At 46.3% G+C, this 20,571-nt stretch overlaps 1 protein-coding gene across 6 annotated transcripts in view; it reads left to right on the top strand.

Moving 5' to 3' along the window:
- The window catches only part of DENND2A (DENN domain containing 2A), a 120,898-nt gene that overhangs the window by 46,262 nt on the left and 54,065 nt on the right, over window positions 1–20,571 (top strand). For 5 of the 6 annotated variants that reach the window (XM_034965101.4, XM_034965103.3, XM_055115458.2 and 2 more), the window contains 3 exons: window positions 5,798–5,925; window positions 7,859–7,980; window positions 19,445–19,645. In XM_034965101.4, coding sequence (XP_034820992.2) covers window positions 5,798–5,925; window positions 7,859–7,980; window positions 19,445–19,645 — 451 coding nt within the window. The remainder of the gene's footprint in view (window positions 1–5,797; window positions 5,926–7,858; window positions 7,981–19,444; window positions 19,646–20,571) is intronic. The other variant, XM_034965104.3, reaches the window with a different exon arrangement.

The raw sequence follows: 20,571 nt of genomic DNA, 5'->3' as shown, positions 1-20,571 counted from the left end.
AATAGGATTACGAGTTCAGCTTTGAGATTCTTCCGCATTGTCCAAATGGGAGGAGCTCTAAGTTAGCATTTCATTTACAAAAATATGGAGAAGTCATGAAGAACATTCAAAATACGACTCAGAATCACAGTGTTTGGCATTGGTTGTTGAAATTTGGCTATTACATAGGTTATAACGCCCTTCAGCAAAGTTCTTTGGAACAACCAGCTCATTCTAGCATCTCTGAAACTCAGAAGCACCAAATATCTAACGATCATTTGAGGACCTGGGAAGTAAAGTGAGGCTGAGTGGAGGTTACACCTCTTCCCCAGGCTGTGGGCTCCCCAAAGGCAGGGACCTCTCGCCTTCGTATCACCCACTTTGAGCACAATGTGACTCGCATGTTTACTTATTAAACTTGCAGGCGGGATGTGGAATGAATGTTGAAAATGTTTAAATTAGAGAGAAGCCTGTTTGGATGTGGTTATCGTTCATTAACCTTTCACAGTTTCCTTTCTCTCAAAGTTAATGTGTAAATGAAGGTACTAAAACTTTCAAGTTAAAAAAATATTTGTAGAGAACAGAATTAGGTTAGCAGTTGAAGGATTGGTGTGATCACGTTTCTCCTCTTCAGGGAGCCTAATCACCTACCTGAACCTCAGAAGGGGAGGACTGATGTCCCTGACATTTATGTAGGCTGTAGAAATAATGCTAGGTGGTCCGGGCATGGTGGCTCACACCTGTAATCCCAGCACTTTGGGGGGCTGAGGTGGGTGGGTCGCTTGAGCCCAGGAGTTCAAGACCAGCCTGGCCAACATGGTGAAACCCCCCTATCTCTACAAAAAATACAAAAATTAGCCAGGCATGGTGGCAGGTGCCTGTAATCCCAGCTACACAGGAGGCTGAGGCAGGAGAATTGCTTGAACCCTGGAGGCGGAGGTTGCAGTGAGCTGAGATCGCCCCACTGCCTTCCGGCCTGGGCGACAGAGCCAGACTCTGTCTCAAAAAAAGAAAAAAAAAAAAAGGGCAGGTCACGGATCACCTGAGGTCAGGAGTTCAAGACCAGCTTGCCCAACATGGCAAAACCCTGTCTCTACTAAAAACGAAAAATTAGCTGGGCGTGGTGGCTCTCACCTGTAATCCCAGCACTTTGGGAGGCTGAGGTGGGCAGATCACAACGTCAGGAGATCAAAACCATCCTGGCTAACACGGTGAAACCCGGTCTCTACTAAAAATAAAATTTAAAAAAATAGCTGGGCATGGTGGCAGGCGCCTGTAGTCCCAGCTACTCGAGAGCCTGAGGCAGGAGAATGGTGTGAACCGAGGAGGTGGAGCTTTCAGTGAGCCAAGATCGCACCACTGCACTCCAGTCTGGGCGACAGAGCGAGACTCCGTCTCAAAAAAAAAAAAAAAAAAATTAGCCAGACGGGGTGGCAGGCGCCTGTAATCTCAGCTACTCGGGAGGCTGAGGCAGGAGAATTGCTTGAACCCAGGGGGCAGAGGCTGCAGCGAGCCGAGATTGCACCTGGGTGACAAGAGCCTGGGCGTCAAGAGCGAAAGGAAACTCCGTCAAAAAAAAAAAAGAAAAGAAAAGAAGGGGAGGGGAGGGGAGAGGAGGGAGAGGGGAGGGGAGGGGAGTAGGGAGGGGGGAGGGGAGGGGAGGGAAGGGAGGAGAAAGAGAGAGGAAGAAAAAGACAGAAAGAAAGAAAGAAGGAAGGAAAGGGAAGGGAAGGAAGGAAAGAAGGAAGGGGAGGGAGGGAGGGAAAGAAAGAGAAGGAAAAGAAAGAAAGAAAGAAAAGAAAAGAAAGAAAGGAAGGAAAGAAAAGGAGGGAGGGAGGGAAAGAGAAAAAGAGAGAGAGAAAGGAAAGGAGAGAGAGAGAAAGAAGGAAGGAAGGAAAGAAAGAAAGAAAGAAAGAGAAAGAAAGAAAGGAAGGAAGGAAGGGAGGGAAAATAAAGAACTGCTAGGAAGAGCTAACTTTCTAAATGCTTTGGCATGTGTTACCAACACATGACAATGATAGATCAAATGTTATAATTGGAATCCTACTTTCCTACTAGTTCTAGAAACTGGGCATGGAAAGATTTCTGGCTTCTCCTTGATCTTGTATGGACTGTACCTCATGTTAATTTGTTTGCCTTTCAGACTTCCTGCATAGGAATTAGTCACCTGAAAACTAACCCTTTAATACAGGAAATAGAGCTGCTATTTGAGAAACCTTTTGATGAATCGTTTTGCAAATTAGTTTTGCAACGTGAATAACCATCTTTTATTTTGAAACAGGGTCTCACTGTGTCTCAAAATGAGTGAGAGTGCAGTGGCTGGAATGCAGTGGCTTGATCTTGGCTCACTGCATCCTCCGACTCCCTGGCTCAAGGGATCCTCCCACCTCAGCCTCCCAAGTAACTGGGGCTATAAGTGTGCCCCACCACACCCAGCTAATTTTTGTATCTTTTATAGAGACAGGGTCTTGCTCTGTTGCCCAGCTGGTCTGAAACTCCTGAGCTCAAGCAGTCCACCTGCTTCGGCCTCCCAAAGTGCTAGGATTATACGTGTGAGCTACCGCGCCCACCCCCATCTTCATTTTTTTAAAGGGAGTTTTTAATTGTTTTCAAATTGGACTTTTCTAATGCTGTTTAGACTAGTGACCTTTTATGTGTCAGAAATCAAATGCAAAGCATGGCTGACCTTTTTTTTTATTATTATTATTATTCCCCAGAAACAAGATCTCACTCTGTCACCCAGGCTGGAGTGCAAGTGGCATGATCTCAGCTCACTGCAACCTGTGCCTCCTAGGCTCAAGGGATCCTCCCACTTCAGCCTTCCAAGTAGTTGGGACTTCAGGCACATGCCACCGTGCCCAGCTAATTTTTGTAATTGTTAGTTTTTGTAGAGATGGGATCTTACTTTGTTGCCCAGGCTGGCCTTGAACTCCTGGCCTCAAGAAATCCTCCTGCCTCAGCCTCCCAAAGTGCTGGGATTACAGGCATGAGCCACTGTGTCTGGCCTGAACTCTTATATTAGCATCTTGTTCTTGGAAATATAGAAGGATTATACAAAACATTCAAACTATGTCTTGAAATCCCAGGTGTCTGACAGTAGCCACTGGGATGAAAGCTAATCCCATCCCAACAAACCCCAACACATAATCTGGATTCCCACTTGCATTACATGTGCTTTATTTTTATGTATGCATGTATTTTTTGAGACAGAGTCTCTGTCGCCCAGGCTAGAGGGCAGTGGCGCAATCTCAGCTCACTGCAACCTCCACCTCCCCGGTTCAAGCGATTCTCCTGCCTCAGCCTCCCGAGTAGCTGAGATTACAGGTGCACGCCACCATGCCCAGCTAATTTTTGTATTTTTAGTAGAGACAAGTTTTCACCATGTTGGCCAGGCTGGTCACGAACTCCCAACCTCAAGTGATCCGCCCACCTCGGCCTCCCAAAGTGCTGGAATTACAGACATGAGCCACCGCGCCCGGCCTGCATTACATGTGCTTTAAATAAGCGAGCCATCTGCTGAGATTTGGAGAGCCTTTAACCATACAAATATCTTTTGTTGTTAGGGCGCTTATTATGAAAACATTTTAAAGATTCAGATATTATTTCATAGGTACTTTATCATTTTGAAATTTGACCTATACAAATATTGTTTCCAATGAGATTTTAAAAAATAAAAACAGAACTATAATCCCAGACAACAGGGAGGCTGAGACAGGAGGATCACTTGAGCCCAGAAGTTTGAGACCAGCCTGGGCAGCAAAGCAAGACCTCCATTTCTACAAAAAATTAAAACTTAGCTAGCCATGGTGGCATGCAACTGCAGTCTCAGCTACTCCAGAGGCTGAGGGACAAGGATTGCCTGAGCCCAGGAATTTGAGGTGCAGTGAGCTGTGGTGGCACCACTGCACTCCAGCCTGGGCAACAGAGGGAGAACCTGTTTCTAAAAATAAATAGAGCTCTCGCCATGGCAAAGCAAGGCACAGCTACAGCCCCTTTCTCTCTCTCAGAGAAAAGGCCAAACTCAGCCAGGGTCATGTTCTGACTCTAGGCAGTCAAGGCTTTACCTGTAGGTGGTGGTTACTACCCTGGCCCTGAGAGTGGGAGAAACTGCCTGGCTTCCAGTGAAATGACCCCTTCCTGTCCCCCTTTTCCCTGTAAGGGTTCATAGCATCTCCTCATAGCATAGATTACTTACTACTTGAGGGAAACAGAGGGTCTGCCTGGGTATGGCACAGTACTGTGTAATGCAGCAATGTAATTATCACTGTGTAATGCAGTTTTGTATGGAAAATTAGTTCAGGTTCCCAACAGCAAACTGTTGAAATTCAGCCTGTTTTAGTTTGGAGCCTGTGAATGCAGCTTCCCTCCTGACATGCCTCACTTAAGTAAATGCTCTCCATAATGCCTTGTGTCATTAAAAGCATCAGTCTCCAACCAGACTTCCTGGAGTCAGATCCTAATTCCACCACCTTTTCCCAATATACCTGGAGCAATTTATCTAACCCCTCTATGCCTCTGTCTTCTGATAAATAAAATGTGTATAAGAGGCCGGGCACAGTGGCTCACGCCTGTAATGTTAGCACTTTGGGAGGCTGAGGCAGGCAGATCACCTGGGGTCAGGAGTTCGAGACCAGCCTGGCCAACATGGTAAAACCTTGTCTCTACTAAAAATACAAAAATTAGCCAGACATGGTGATACATGCATGTAATCCCAGCTCCTCGGGAGGCTGAGGCAGGAGAATCGCTTGAACCCAGGAGGCAGAGGTTGCAGTGATCCAAGATCATGCCACTGCACTCCAGCTCTCAAAAAAAAAAAAAAAAAAAAAAAAAGCTGAAAAAAGTGGATAAGAATAGTAATTTTGGGTTGGGCACGGTGGCTCCCACCTGTAATCCCAGCACTTTGGGAGGCCCAGGCAGGAGGCTCACTTGAGGTCAGGAGTTTGAAACCAACCTGGGCAACCTGACAAAACCCCATTCTACAAAAAGGTACAAAAATTAGCAGGGCGTGTTGCTGTGTATCTATAGTATACACAGTCAGGGACTATCTATACTGTAATAAGACAGGGACTATCTGTACTATAATAAGGACTGTTCCATATCCTTAGTCACAAGCCTTTTAGACTTGGATGAACTACATAAATGGGCTGAAACTTCGTGTCCTGATTTGTAAAATAGTATAGACAGTCCCTGTCTATACTAGTGAGCCACTGCTCCCGGCCCCCTTTTTTATTTTCTATGTCTATGTTTGTTTACAAAGTTGGGATTTTACTTTTTTACATATACTTTATTATTTTCACTTAGCATAATAGCATGAACATTCTTGCACATAAAAGCCACATCTCTTATTCATGGATTTTCACACCTTTTACAATAAAAGAAGTTGATTTCAGGCCGGGCACAGTGTATAATCCCAGCACTTTTGGAGGCCAAGACAGGCAGATCACCTGAGGTCAGGAGTTCGAGACCAGCCTGGCCAACACAGTGAAACTTTGTCTCTACTAAAAATACAAAAACTAGCCAGGCATGGTGGTGCATGCCTATAGTCCCAGCTTCTCCGGAGGCTGAGGCAGAAGAATTGCTTGAACCCAGGAAGCGCAGGTTGCAGTGAGCCAAGATGGCACCGCTGCCCTCCAGCCTGGGCAACGGAGCAAGACTTTGTCTCAAAAAATGAAATGAAATAAAATAAAAGAAGTTGATTTCGGTAACAATTTTTCTAAGAAAAAGAAAATTTGGCCGAGGGGATATATCAATATATTCTCTGAAACAGCCTAATTTGATTCAAATTCTTTGTTTTTTCCTCCCATCTGGCACATTCCAGAAAGTCCTATGAGTTTGAAGATTTACTGCAGTCTTCCTCTGAGAGCAGCAGGGTGGACTGGTACGCGCAGACTAAGCTGGGGCTGACACGCACTTTATCGGAGGAGAACGTCTATGAAGACATTCTAGGTAAGAAGCCACAGCGTCTGTGTGCGGATCTGAGTCTGTCTGGGAGAAAGGGGAGGGAGAATGGGGCTGGCTGCTGGAAACACACGTGCACACACATGTACACACACACACACTTGAAGACACCTTTGCACTCGGATGAAAGAGCAGGCAGGTGGGGTGGGAGAGTGAGCCTTGTGGGATATATGAGAGACCCTAGGGCTGGAGGGGGAAGACTAGCTGGTAATGAGTGGCCAAGGAGGCAGTGTGGCAGCGTGGCATAGCGAGAAGCGTGGGGCCTGGAGTCTGAAGATCCAGAACCACATCTTGGTTCTGCTGCCTGTTGGCCGCAGGACATTGAGCCAGTGACTTCACGTCTCTGAACTGAGTTCTCCCATCTGCATAATGAGGATGAAGCTAGCTCCCTTGCAAGGTTAAGGACTGGAGAGAATGTTGTGTCAACTACCTCACATATGACAGATGCTCAGTCAACTGCAGGGATTACTGAATGAAAGAAAACACTACACAACAGAGCCTCCTTCAGAAACTGTCAGAGTGTGGCACTAACAGGGCATCAGAACACAGACTAAATGTGATTTAAAAAGTAACTTTGGCTCTAAAGCGTCCTCTGAGATTTCAGAGTGGGTCTCAGATTCAGAGTTTGGTGAGTTCAGTCATCTTTGGGGAGGTTGATGGTTTTAGTGAAGGGCGAGCTCCAACTGCTTATGGTGCGGGTGAAAGGTGGGGGAAGAAACAAGCTGATAAAAGGGAGAAACCCATATGTGTGTGCTGGTGAGGGGCAGGTAGGGTGGATATATGCAGGCATGCTGGCATGTAATCATCAATACTAGAAAAAACTTACAGAAGGAGGAAATAGAAAATTTGAGGAAGGCAGATGCTTAGCTAAGCAATTGGAATTGCATCTGTGTCCAGGCTGCTGGAGATGGGCTCCTGCCAAAGCAGCGGGATTTCCAGATCTAAAATGGGAGCGAGATCTGGACTTCTCTTAGCAGTGACTGCCCAAGAGGATGCTTTCAGTTACAAGGAACAGAAAACCCAACTAAACTAGCTTTTCCTTCCTCCATTTCTTTTCTTTCTTTCTTTTTTATTTTTTATTTTTTTGAGACAGGAGTCTCACTCTGTTACCCAGGAGTGCAACGGCACAGTCTCAACTCACTGCAGCCTCCGCCTCCCAGGTTCATGCGATTCTCCTGCCTCAGCCTCCCAAGTAGCTGGGATTATAGGTGCCCACCACCACACTCGGTTAATTTGTGTGTGTGTGTGTGTGTGTGCGTGTGTGTTTTCTTTTTTAGGAGGGACGGGGTTTTCCCACATTGCCCAGGCTAGTCTCAAACTCCTGGGCTCAAGTGATCCACCCCCTTCGGCCTCCCAAAGTCCTGGGATTACAGGTGTGAGCCACCGCACCCAGCCCCCTTCCTCCATTTCTTACCTCTCAGGTTAGCTTTATTCTCAGCAGGCTTCCCAGCGTCCCCACAATGGCTGCCACCAGCTTCCTGGAATCCATATCTTCTTGGTGGAGAGAAGAGCTGGTATCCTGCAAGTCCCAGCAGAAATCCTGAGGTTCACCCTCATTAGACCAGCCAAGGTCCTTTGCTCACCTTTAGAGCCCGGGAATGCCATGCAGTGATATCACTTAGGCTTAGAATATGAGCCCTTCCCTGAACTGATCACTGAGGCAGGGATTTGGGATACCTAGATTGGCTAAAGCGCTGAAACTGAGAATGGAGTTAATCTCCCATGGCCACAAATGAGGAGATGGAGAGGTAACCCAGTGAAATCAGGGGCTGCTGCCAACAGGAGGGGCGCATGGATGGCAAAACAGCAGATATCCCTACAAGAATGGACACAGGAGAGGCCAAGATACTGACCTCAGTGTTTTGAAAAGGGAAATGTCCTCAGTGTTCCCAGGTTCCTGACGCATTGCCTTTGAACACAGATCCGCCAATGAAGGAGAACCCTTATGAGGACATCGAGTTACATGGTCGCTGCCTGGGAAAGAAGTGTGTCTTGAATTTTCCTGCTTCTCCCACCTCTTCCATCCCTGACACACTCACCAAGGTATGAGTCCCCTGGGAATGGTGGCAGGAGAGGGGGCCAAAGCATGGTGGCCTTGAGCACTCTGGAGTTCCGGCCAGCACTGGAATTCCAGGCCACCTCCACCTGCCCTGCCGGGCTCCTGGATTTGTACAACGCTGGCTGACTGGTCTTCCTCCCTCTAGTTCTCTTGGAGCCCCTCTGCTCAAAAAAGCTTCCTAAAATACGATTGAGATTCTGGCTCAGAAACCTCCTCAAACTGGGTAAATAAAAAATGGTACATCCGTCCCATACAACTGTTAAGAATGTCTTAACATAGAGCATACTATAAGATACAAGACGGAAAGGCATGATGTAGAACAGTAGTTTTAAAGTATTTTGCCATTTGTGGGTTGTTGTTGTTGATTTAATTGAGTCAGGGTGTTGTCGCTCTGTCACCCAGGCAGGAGTGCAGTGGTGCAATCACGGCGCACTGCAGCCTTGAACTCCTGGACTCAGTCAATCCTCCCACCTCAGCCTTCTAAGTACCTGGGATTACAGGCACACGCCACCAGCCCAGCTAATTTTTGTATTTTTTGTAGAGACGGGGTTTCACCATGTTGGCCATGCTAATCTTGAACTCCTAGGCTCAAGTGATCCAGCTGCCTCGGCCTCCCAAAGTGCTGGGATTACAGGCGTGAGCCACCGCACCCAGCCTGTGGGTTTTTTAATGAAAGAATATACATACATGTAAACTCACACATGTCTATATGTGGGTTTTTTAAATGAAATAACATGCATATATATAAAGATGAAAGAATATACGTATATGTAAACTTACACATGTATGTGTAAGAATATCTCCATCCCCAATGTTGGAGGTGAAAAAAAAAATCTCTGTGCGGATACCCAAGCATGAGTAACTGAGGACCTCAGAGGAGTTGTCCTGTCTGAATGCCCAGAGGGCAGGGGGAAGGCTGACCTTCTTTTTACAGAGTATCCTTTTGAACTTTCTGGAGTTACATACCATATGCACATAGATAATGTAACCTTATTGATATAGATGGTAATTTCAACCCATTGCCTGCAGGACTAGCATTTGTAACAGATATCTTGGCACCCATTACCCCTAATCTCCCATAGTTCCTACATACAAATGCTCCCTCCATCCAGAGCCTACCAACTACCCCTCTGATGCAGGCCTGGGACATGCACACTCTCTCTAAAGGGTAAATATTTGGGGCTGTGTGGGCCATATGGTCTCTGTTGTAACTACTGAGAGTGGCCACTGTAGTGTGAGGCAGTCATAGACAATGCGTAAATAAATGAGTGTGGCTGTATTTCAATCAACCTTTGTTGTTGTTGTTTTTTGTTTTTGTTTTTTGAGACGGAGTCTTGCTCTGTCTCCCAGGCTGGAGTGCAGTGGCACAGTCTCGGCTCAATGCAAGCTCCACCTCCCGGGTTCAAGCAATTCTCCTGCCTTAGCCTCCCAAGTAGCTGGGACTACAGGCATGCGCCTCCACGCCTGGCTAATTTTTGTACTTTTAGTAGAGATGGGGTTTCACCATGTTGGCCAGGCTGGTCTCAAACTCCTGACCTCAAGTGATCTGCCCGCCTTGGCCTCCCAAAGTGCTAGGATTACAGGCGTGAGCCACCGCACCTGACCTGAATGCTGAAATTTGACTTTTTTTTTTTTTTTTTTCGAGACGGAGTCTTGCTCTGTCGCCCAGGCTGGAGTGCAGTGGCGCGATCTTGGCTCACTGCAAGCTCCACCTCCCAGATTTACGCCATTCTCCGGCCTCAGCCTCCCGAGTAGCTGGGACTACAGGCGCCCGCCACCACGCCTGGCTAATTTTTTGTATTTTTAGTAGAGACGGGGTTTCACCATTCACAGGATGGTCTCGATCTCCTGACCTTGTGATCTGCCCGCCTTGGCCTCCCAAAGTGCTGGGGTTGCAGGCGTGAGCCACCGTGCCCGGCGAAATTTGACTTTTATATGATTGTCACTTGTCATGAAATATTTATTTTTCCAACCATTTAAAAATGTAAAAGTTAATTCTTAAGTCATGGCTTGTACAAAAACAGGTGGTGGGCCAGATGTGGCCCACAGGCCAAAATTTGCCAACCAGCGAGGTCATTTGTAACTCTGCCCTTGGCTCTTACCGGGACCTCTCCCCATCCTCTGAGGCCCAGTTCAATCATGCGTCCTTTAAGAAGCGTCTCCAGCCATCCCAATCCCTGGGACTTCTTTCTCTCTGATTATCTGTAACACTCAGTTAAACCATTTCTTTTTTTGTTATTTTTGTTTGCTTGTTTGTTTGTTTGTTTGAGACAGAGTCTCGTACTGTCGCCCAGGCTGGAGTGAAGTGGCCCGATCTCGGCTCACTGCAAGCCCCACCTCCCGGGTTCACGCCATTCTCCTGCCTCAGCCTCCCGGGTAGCTGGGACTACAGCCTCCCGAGTAGCTGGGCCACCACCATGGCCGGCTAATTTTTTATTTTTTTTTTAGTAGAGACGGGGTTTCACCGTGTTAGCCAGGATGGTCTCGATCTCCTGACCTCATGATCTACCCACCTCAGCCTCCCAAAGTGTTGAGATTACAGGCGTGAGCCACCGTGCCCAGCCTTAATATATCTTAAAAACATCTCCCCAACTAGATTATAAATTCCTCAAGGTCGAAAGGTATATATTCTAAACCTAAGTTAAAAGAAAGAAAGAAAGAAAAATGTATATATTGTATTTCTTTGGTTTTCCTGGAAGGCCTAACAGTTCTACAATATTTAGTGGAAGAAATTAAGGAAGGCCAAGTACCAGCTGCAAAGGTCAACTTAAATCTCATGGCAAGGCTCTGTTTCCAGCCTAGGAAAAGCAGTGGTCTTCCTGTCCCAGCCCCACAGGGTCAGCATCGCTGGCAGGCGGGGCTGTCTCCACCTGAAGCCTGTCTCCTGTGCTTGATGGCCATAAAGGGATGCTGCCTGCCACCAGGCTTCTGGAAGAGGTGAGGGAACAACCTATCCCAAAGGATGGATCTTACAGACCCAGATAAATTGCTACAATACTTGCCTGCACCAGTTAACTGTCATTTCTCTTCTCATATGGAAAAGGGTGTCATCAAGAATAATCCATGGCAACTGACAATTAGCAAATGCTCTCTGCTTGCCTTGGAAATGTGTTGTTGGTGTTTTCATTAGGATAGGGATGTCTTCAACATTTAGGAAATCCTTCATTTCCCATGGCAGAGAAGCCTGACTTAGAAGAAGAAAGTAAGCTGTCACACCTGGTCTGTCCCCTCTGGGTCCTACCTAGCTCCCCACTTCATGCGGGGAGTGAACTGCCTCACCCCTGAGGAACAATGAAAAACATCTGCTCAGGCCAAGCGCGGTGGCTCCTGCCTGTAATCCTAGCACTTTGGGAGGCCAAGGCGGGTGGATCACCTGAGGTCAGGAGTTTGAGACCAGCCTGGCCAACATGGCGAAAGCCCATCTCTACTACAAATACAAAAATTAGCCAGGTGTGGTGGCGGGTGCCTGTAATCCCAGCTACTCCGGAGGCAGAGGCGGGAGAATCACTTGAACCTGGGGGGCAGAGGTTGCAGTGAGCCAAGATCATGCCACTTCACTCCAGCCTGGGTAAAAGAGTGAAACTCTGCCTCAAAAAAAAAAACATCTGCCCAAGGCAACTCTGCATTCAGGGCAGAACGCTCCTCCCTGATACCAGGAAATAAAGGCTTACCAACCCTTTTCTTCTTGTCACTGCTGGGCTAGAGAAAACCTAGAGCCTCTGCCACCAAAGCAGCTAAGCCCAGTAGGTGAGAATGTCAACAAGAACTTAATGTCCAGCTGTATCTGTATCTGTCCTGAACAAAGAGAATCCAGTTTTCCAGAGCACGTGTCTGATTGCCACGGATCCTTGCAAGCCCTCAGCGGGACACCGTGTCCATGCTCATTATTCTGCTCATCCACATCTGGGTGTCTGCTGTGTGCCCTGTTCTAGGGGACAGCTGGAGACTTCACCACTTCCTCCATTAGCTCATCAAATATTCATGGAGTATCTACCACATCTGGGCTGCATCTGGGACCCTGAAGCTTGCAGGAGCAGTCCCTCCATGTGACCTCCCCCACCAGCTGTGGAGAGATCCTCAGCCATCTTTGGGATGTTCATTTCATTAGGCCGTGGCTAGTTATTCGGGTCACTAGAATTTCCATTCGAGAGGGAAGGACCTGTTGGATAGGCTCTCCTCAGAAAGGACCAATGTGCAGCTGGGGGCAGATGCTGCTGCTGCTGAACGCAAACTGCAAGCTCCTGAAAGGGGCTGTTTTCTTTTCTTGCTACGCATCACCCACCATTTCTTTTCTTTTCTTTTGAGACAGAATCTTGCTCTGTCAGCCAGGCTGGAGTGCAGTGGCTCGATCTTGGCTCACTGCAACCTCCACCTCCTGGGTTCAAGTGATTCTCATGCCCCACGCTCTGACTAGCTGGGATTACAGGCACAGGCCACTGTGCCGGCTAATTTTTTGGGTATTTTTAGTAAAGACAGGGTTTCATCATGTTGGCCAGGCTGGTTTCGAACTCCTGACCTCAAGTGATCCACCCACCTCAGCCTCCCAAAGTGCTGGGATTACAAGCATGAGCCACCACACCTGGCCTATACTTTTCAATATATGTTCTTTTTAAAAATAACAAGCTGGGTGGCCGGGCACAGTGGCTCACGCCTGTAATCCCAGCACTTTGGGAGGCCAGGGCGGGCAGATCACCTGAGGTCAGGAGTTCGAGATCAGCCTGGCCAACATGGTGAAACCCCGTCTCTACTAAAAATGCAAAAATTAGCCAGGTGTAGTGGCACTCGCCTGTAGTCCCAGCTACTTGGGAGGCTGAGGCAGGAGAATCTCTTGAACCTGGGAGGCGGAGGTTTCAGTGAGCTGAGATTGCGCCACTGCACTCCAGCCTGGGCAACAGAATGAGACTCCATCTCAAAAATAAATAAATAATAATAATAGTAAAATAACAGGCTGGGTGCAGTGGTCCATGCCTGTAATCCTAGCACTTTGGGAAGCCAAGGTGGGAGGATTGCTTGAGGCCAGGCATTCAAGACCAGCCTGGTCAACATAGTAAGACCCCATCTCTACAAAAAATTTAAAAATTAGATAGGCATGGTGGTGCATGCCTGTAGTCCTAACTACTCGGGAGGCTGACATGGGAGATTCACTTGAACCCAGGAGTCCAAGGCTGCAGTGAGCTATTTTTGTGCCACAGCTCTCCAGAGTGAGAGCCTGTCTCCAAAAATAAATACATGCATACATACATGCATACATACATGCATACATACATGCCTTTCTTTTTTTTCTGAAAACATTGTAATTATAAAGTTTTTCTGGTTACATGATGCAGAATAAGTGTTTCAATTACTGAAAAGTTTAATGAAGAAAAAAACTCATCCACAATTGGGGAATTTTACTTTTCTTTATGCCTCTATTTTCTAATATTTCTGTAATAGATTTACATTTTTTTTTTAGATGGAGTTTCCCTCTTGTTGCCCAGGCTGGAGTGCAGTGGCATGATCTCAGCTCACCGCAACCTCTGTCTCAGTTTCCCAAGTAGCTGGGACTATGGGCGTCCACCACCATGCCCAGCTAATTTTTTTGTATTTTTAGTAGAGACGGGGTTTCATCATTTTGGCCAGGCTGGTCTTGAACTCCTGACCTCAGGTGATCCACCCACCTTTGCCTCCCAAAGTGCTTGGATTACAGGCGTGAGCCACCTCACCTGGCCCAGATTGACATCTTGTATATGTGTATTATGTGTGTGTATTTTAAAGATCCTCTTAAAACGTGCATGTAACCCCAATACCCACTGCTAACACTTTGGTTTATTTCCTCCCGGATTTTCTCACACACATCGCGTGTGGTGTGCATCCATGTGTTTGTGTGCATGTGTGTATACATTTTTTAAAAAGATTTGTGATCTTGGGAGGTCGAGGCAGGCGAATCAACTGAGGTCAGGAGTTTGTAACCAGCCTGGCAAACATGGCAAAACCTCGTCTCTACTGAAAATACAAAAATTAGCCGGGTGCAGTGGTGTGCGCCTGTAATCCCAGCTACTTGGGAGGCTGAGGCAGGAGAATTGCTTGAATCTGGGAGGCGGAGGTTGCAGTGAGCCGAGATCCCACCATTGCACTCCAGCCTGGGTGACAGAGAGAGACTCCGTCTCAAAAAAAAAAAAAAAGATTTGTCATTATATTGTATATGCAGTTTTGATGCTTTTTTATATTGATCGTATTTTCCCATGTCATCAATTTCTTTTTTTTATTATTATTATTTTGAGACAGTGTCTCGCTCTGTCGCCAGTCTGGAGTGCAGTGGCACGATCGCGGCTCACTGCAACCTCCGCCTCCGGGATTCAAGCAATTCTCCTGCCTCAGCCTCTTGAGTAGCTGGGACTACAGGCGTGCGCCACCATGCCCAGCTAATTTTTGTATTTTTAGTAGAGATGGAGTTTCACCATGTTGGCCAGATGGTCTTGATCTCTTGACCTTGTGATCCGTCCAACGTGGCCTCCCAAAGTGCTGGAATTACAGGCATGAGCCACCGCTCCAGGCCATGAGCCACCGCATCTAGCCTAATTTATTTTTAGAAACAGTTTTTATTGCCTGCACGGTATCCCATTATCTTCATAGAATGTCATTAGTCCCCATTGTTAGAATGCCCTTGTAAGCCTTTCTATTTTTATTTTATTTTATGAGACGAAGTCTCACGCTGTCGCCCAGGCTAGAGTGCAGTGGCATGATCTCAGCTCACTGCAACCTCTGCCTCCTGGGTTCAAGCGATTCTCCTGTCTCAGCCTCCTGAGTAGCGCAGGTGCCCGCCACCACACCCAGCTAATTTTTGTATTTTTAGTAGAGACGGGGTTTCGCCATGTTGGCCAGGCTGGTCTCAAACTCCTAACCTCAAGTGATCCACCCGCCTCAGCCTCCCAAAGTGCTGGGATTACAGGCGTGAGCCACTGCACCTGGCCCTTGTATGCCTTTCTCTGTATATATATTTAGAGAAGTGTCTCTTTTTTCATGCAAGAATGTGTGTACCTACAAGCACATATGAGCAAATATGTATGTTTGTGTGAATGACAGACAGCACAGGAGGTCTCCTAAGAGTAGGAATGATGTTGAGATGGGTGAGGGGGATGGGGATAGTTAATATCAAGGATCCCTGTAGTCTCCCATAGGCAGAGTCTCCTGAGGCAGTAAAGTCAGGGGCAGTAGAGGACTGGAAGGAATTGAGCCACCAGCCACCGTTCACAGACAAGAAGGGTTAATGAACCTGGGCTCGAATCCAGCTTGGCCCCCTCTGATGGGGCACACAGCTTCCTTGCCACTGCACCCCCCACCCCGCCCAGGATGTCCCCCGGCCACTCTCCTGAAACAACTGAAGAGGCTTCAGCAGGGAGGTTGGACCTCAGACCATCAGGGTTCTTGTCTCTTTTCCCTTTTGGACACTACAGATCTTTTGCTGTGCCATCATGATTCGGAGATCTATACAATTAGGGGTGTCTGGGAGCCTCTCAGCAGAGCTAAGCCCCTGAGGTTACTCCAGAGGGACACAATGGGATTAGGTGCCATACATGTTGGTGTAAGGTCCTCTGATCAAAAGCTAGAATCTTCTCTGGACCACAGTCTGACACATCGTTCTTAGGATCCTAGAGTGACTTCCCTTTTATGCTATAGTTCTGGGTGTGACAAGCAACTGCTGGTTCCCTGATGTTATGAATAAAGTTCTATGGAAACACAGCCAGGCGCATTCATTTACGTATTATCTACAGCTGCTTTTATACTACAAGGACACAGTTTAGTAGTTTTAACAGAGAGGATATGGCCCACAAAGCCTTAAGTACAATCTGGCTTTTTAGAAAAGGTTTGCTGGCTGGGCGCGGTGGATCATGCCTATAATCCCAGCACTTTGGGAGGCCACAGTAGGCAGATCACCTGAGGTCAGGAGTTCGAGACCAGCCTGGCCAATATGGCGAAACCCCGTCTCTACTAAAAATACAAAAATTAGCCAGGCGTGGTGGCACTCGCCTGTAATCCCAGCTACTCGGGAGGCTGAGGCAGGAGAATCACTTGAACCCACGAGGTGGAGGTTGCAGTTAGCCGAGATTGTGCCACTGCACTCCAGCCTGGGCAACAGAGCGAGACTCCATCTCAAAACAAAAAAAAAGAAAAAGTTTTCTGATCCCTAAGTCCAAGATTCATATCCTCACTTTCAAAGGTCTTCAATAGACAATTAGATGTCTTCATTGCTGTATCATCTCTTCCATCTGTTTCACTGCGCTTACTCTAAGGCTTGAAGACTCTTTTGATCTAATTTACTCTCCCTCACCACTATTGTCAGATTGTACTGTATCATTGCTAATACTCTCCCCCACAGCTAAGTCTTCCCATTCTATCAAATAAATATCTACTGAAATCCCACCCCATCATGAAAGCTCCCTGAACATTTGGTGGCTTATTTGGGGTGCCCTGGAACACATCAGGATCCCCTTTCTCCAGCAGGGTGACCACTCAGAGATGCAGCCCACACATTCTTCAGAAAGCTGTGTGTTGTGTTTCCATTCCTTCTCTGGTTTCTTTCTTCTCTGACCTTTTCATAGGTCATATCTCCTTTGAATGAACACCATCACAATCTACATCTCTAACAAAAGCAGAACCTAGGTTTTCCCAACAGTTTAACAGGAGATTCCAGTGCAATGGTAGGAGCATTTCCCTGGATTTTATTGTAGGTGGAATTTGGCCTCGAAGAAGGCTTGCCCCTCTTCCTTCTTCTTGTGCTCTTATGGTGCCCAATCCAGGTCAGCTCTTCCTCTACTGAAAGTTTATGGCACTAAGCAATTTATTGCTCCTTGGAGACCTGTGATAAAACATTGGAGCTGGCCACTTAGGAAACTAGGAGTCTTTATTTTTGGAAATCTTTTTAAAAAGAAAAGATTCTGAAGTTATTGCTACTTACTCTTTGGAACTAAGCAAATAGCGAATGGAGAAATCAATGGAGCAAAATATGCCTATTCTGTGAGAGTTTAAGATAGGATAAATGTGGCCTCATAAGTTGATAAAGAAAAGCTCTTTCATTAAATAGAACAAGGATAAGTTATTTTGGGGGAAAATGGTTTAGATGAACATATCACAAAATAAATTACCGATGGAATAATAAATAAAATGTGTACAAAACCAAGAAAATCTGGAAGAAAATGGAATTGAATATTTATTGAACATCTAAAAGGAGATAGTTTTTTTAGGCAAAGAAAGAAGAGATTAAATGAATTACAAAAGAAAAGATTAACACATTTTCATATAAAAAGTTATTATAACTAAAATAAAAATACAAGTAAATCACATGGGAAAAGCACACTTACAGCAAACCTGACAAATAGTTAATATCTGTTCTATGTAGAGCTCATTGAAAATAGTAAAAACATTAGAATCCTAAAAGATAAACAAAGAACATAAAAAATACACTAAAGAAAAATACAGTTGGCGCATTGAAGTATGAAAAAATGTCAATGATGTAAAAGTCTTGCTCTGTTGCCTAGGTGGAGGTGCAGTTGTGTGATCTCGGCTCACTGCAACCTCTGCCTCCTGGCTTCAAGCAATTATCCTGTCTCAGCCTCCCGAGTAGCTGAGACTACAGGTGCATGCCACCACGTCAGGCTAATTTTTGTATTTTTAATAGAGACTGGGGTTTCACCATATTGGTCAGGCTGGTCTCGAACTCCTGACCTCAGGTGATCCACCCACCTCAGCCTCCCAAAGTGCTGGGATTATAGGCGTGAGCCACCGTGCCCGGCAAGTACATTAAGATTTTTTAAATAATTGCATGGTATTCCACTGTGTGGGTATATCATAATTTGTTTGACCAGCCCCTCTATTGATGGATATCTAGGTTATTTCCAGTATTTTGTGATTACAAACCATGTGGCAATGTACAATATCCTTTGCACACTATGTTTCCTTGTAAAAAATAACATTGCACAAATAAGAGTATATCAGCAGAGTAAATTCCTAGAGGTGGAATTGCGGGGTCTGAAGCTATATGCATCATAATTTTGTTAGCTCACACTAGACTGCCCTCCGTAGAGCTGTGCCAAGTGATGCTCCCACCAACCCTGTATGACAGTGTGGGAGTGACTTTTCTCCCTCACTTTCACCAACAGAGTGAGCTATCAAATTTTCTTATCTCTGAGCAAAAAAATGTTTCTTTAATGGAGCTTTAATTTTCTTTTCTCTTGGGAATGAAGCTAAGAATCTTTTTATATATCTAAGAATCATTGTATTTCTTTTTCTCTAAATTTTCCATTATTTTGCCTGCTTTTCTTTTGAGTCGTTAGTCTTTTTCTCATTAATTTGTAGCGTATTTTAGGAAAATGAGTTAATTTCTGTGAGTTATCTTCTATGGGTTCTAAATTTTTTTAGCAAGTATTTTGTTTGCCTTTTGACTTTGTTTTTTGTTTTGTTTTGAGACAGTCTCACTCCATCACCCAGGCTGGAGTGCAGTGGCATGATCTCAGCTCACTGCAACATCCGCCTCCAGGGTTCAGGCGATTCTCCTGCCTCAGCCTCCCGAGTAGCTGGGATTACAGGCACCCGCCACCACGCCTGGCTAATTTTTTTGTATTTTTAGTAGAGACGGGGTTTCACCATGTTGGCCAGGCTGGTCTCAAACTCCTGACCTCAAGTGATCCTCCTCAGCCTCCCAAAGTGCTGGGATTATGGCATGAGCAACCACATCTGGCCAGCATTTTGACTTTGAAGAGGCCTGTTTTAGAAATAAGATATTGAGGGCCAAAGAAACACAATTCCTTGTATAAAAGGCACTCAGCAATCCTGCAGCAAGGCCAAAGTGAGGCTTAGGCCTTGTAACCCCTAGTCCATGTGTCTTGGGTTGTCAGAAAGCCTCAGCTGTAACGTCTTGGGATTGAGGCCGGTGACCTCGCACTTGTCTAAAAAGAGAAACCGGGCCAGGTGCGGTGGCTCATGCCTGTAATCCTAGCACTTTGGGAGGCTGAGGCAGGCGGATTGCCTGAGCTTAAGAGTTCGAGACCAGCCTGGGCAACACGGTGAAACCTCGTCTCTACTAAAATACGAAAAATTAGCTGGGCGTGGCAGTGTGTGCTTGCAGTCCCAGCTACTCGAGAGGCTCAGGGAGGAGACTTGCTTGAACCCAGGAGGCGGAGGTCGCAGTGAGCAGAGATCGCGCCACTGCACTCCAGCCGGGGTGACAGAGTAAGATTCCATCTCAAAAAAAAGAAACTGGATTAGATTTACATCGCTCATCACACACAGTTTTGGTAATTGGATGATACGTATTCATTGAACACTTACTGGCATAACCAAACTCCACCTAACCTGGGAACATAGACCAGTTCCTCTTCTCAATTTCATTGTCTCGTCCCTGGCACCACCAGTTATCCCCCGGTCAGTCTCCTTTGAATTCATTTACTCTTCTTTTCTCCTTTTCCCTCACAGCAGTCATTGTCCAAACCTGCTTTTTTCCGACAAAATTCAGAGAGGAGGAACTTCAAGCTGCTGGACACTAGGAAGCTGAGTCGGGATGGAACTGGGTCCCCTTCCAAAATCAGCCCTCCCTCCACTCCCAGCAGCCCTGATGACATTTTCTTTAACCTTGGAGACCCACAGAATGGCAGGAAGAAGAGAAAGATACCTAAGGTAATGGTGGCAACAAGCTTCATGCTCAGGTATGCATGACCCCTTCTCTGTGAAAGAAGACTGCAGAGGGGTCTGGGTGGAGAATACATCACTGGCCCCTCTCCCACCTGTGTTGCTGCAGGCCAGGGGGACACAGTGAAGCCAGCAGGCTGGAATATCCGGACCTTCGTCCTGATCATTTTTGTGGTCCTGTGGTCTTCCTCTTAGCCACTCTTCTCCCAATCTTAGCTGCTTGTCTAATCCCAGACAAGGTTTTAATGCCTATCCTCAAAAAGCCACAGCTCCTTCCTTCACCGCCACAAAAAACAGAACTCCATCCATCATGCTCTGACCTGAGACGGTCGACACCCGCTGCAGAGGCAGGTCCCAGTCTGTGCTCTGAGGCAGCCTTGTCAACAATACCTCTTGTGGCTCTTTGCAGCCAAAAAGGTAAAATATTCCCAGGGGCTTGGAAATATACATCTTTATGCATCCGTTGTTGGTTACATTTCCTTTTGCTCAATTTCAGTGCTGCAGTTCTGGTCTCTCTTCATTGACCAATTTGGTACTGTAGGGTAGGCAGAATTTCTCCTCTACCCTCTTAGGGTCTCCAGCTGAGCCTTAGATTTAAACTGACGTAAAACAGATTAACAGGAGAAATGCATACTCATTTTATTTACAAGTACGTGGGAGCCCTCAAAAGAAAAATGTAAGACCCAAAGAAGTGACTGGGCCTATGTGCTTATATACTAGGCTGAAGAAAGAGCGGCAATTGTGGAAAAGTAACCAGGAAGATAGGGGTTAAACAAGGTTTGTTTGATTAGATTTCTCTTGGCCTCAACTCCCCATCGCTGCTGATAATGTTTCTTTCCTCCTGTTATAAGGAGGGCCTCTTTTACATGGAGTTTCATCTCCTGTTTTAAGAAGAAAAGGGAAGGTCAGAGCGC

The sequence above is a fragment of the Pan paniscus genome, chromosome 6 (assembly GCF_029289425.2).
Source record: "Pan paniscus chromosome 6, NHGRI_mPanPan1-v2.0_pri, whole genome shotgun sequence".
In the NCBI taxonomy this organism is placed as follows: Eukaryota; Metazoa; Chordata; class Mammalia; order Primates; family Hominidae; genus Pan; species Pan paniscus.
This window is presented reverse-complemented; position numbering and strand designations above follow the sequence as displayed.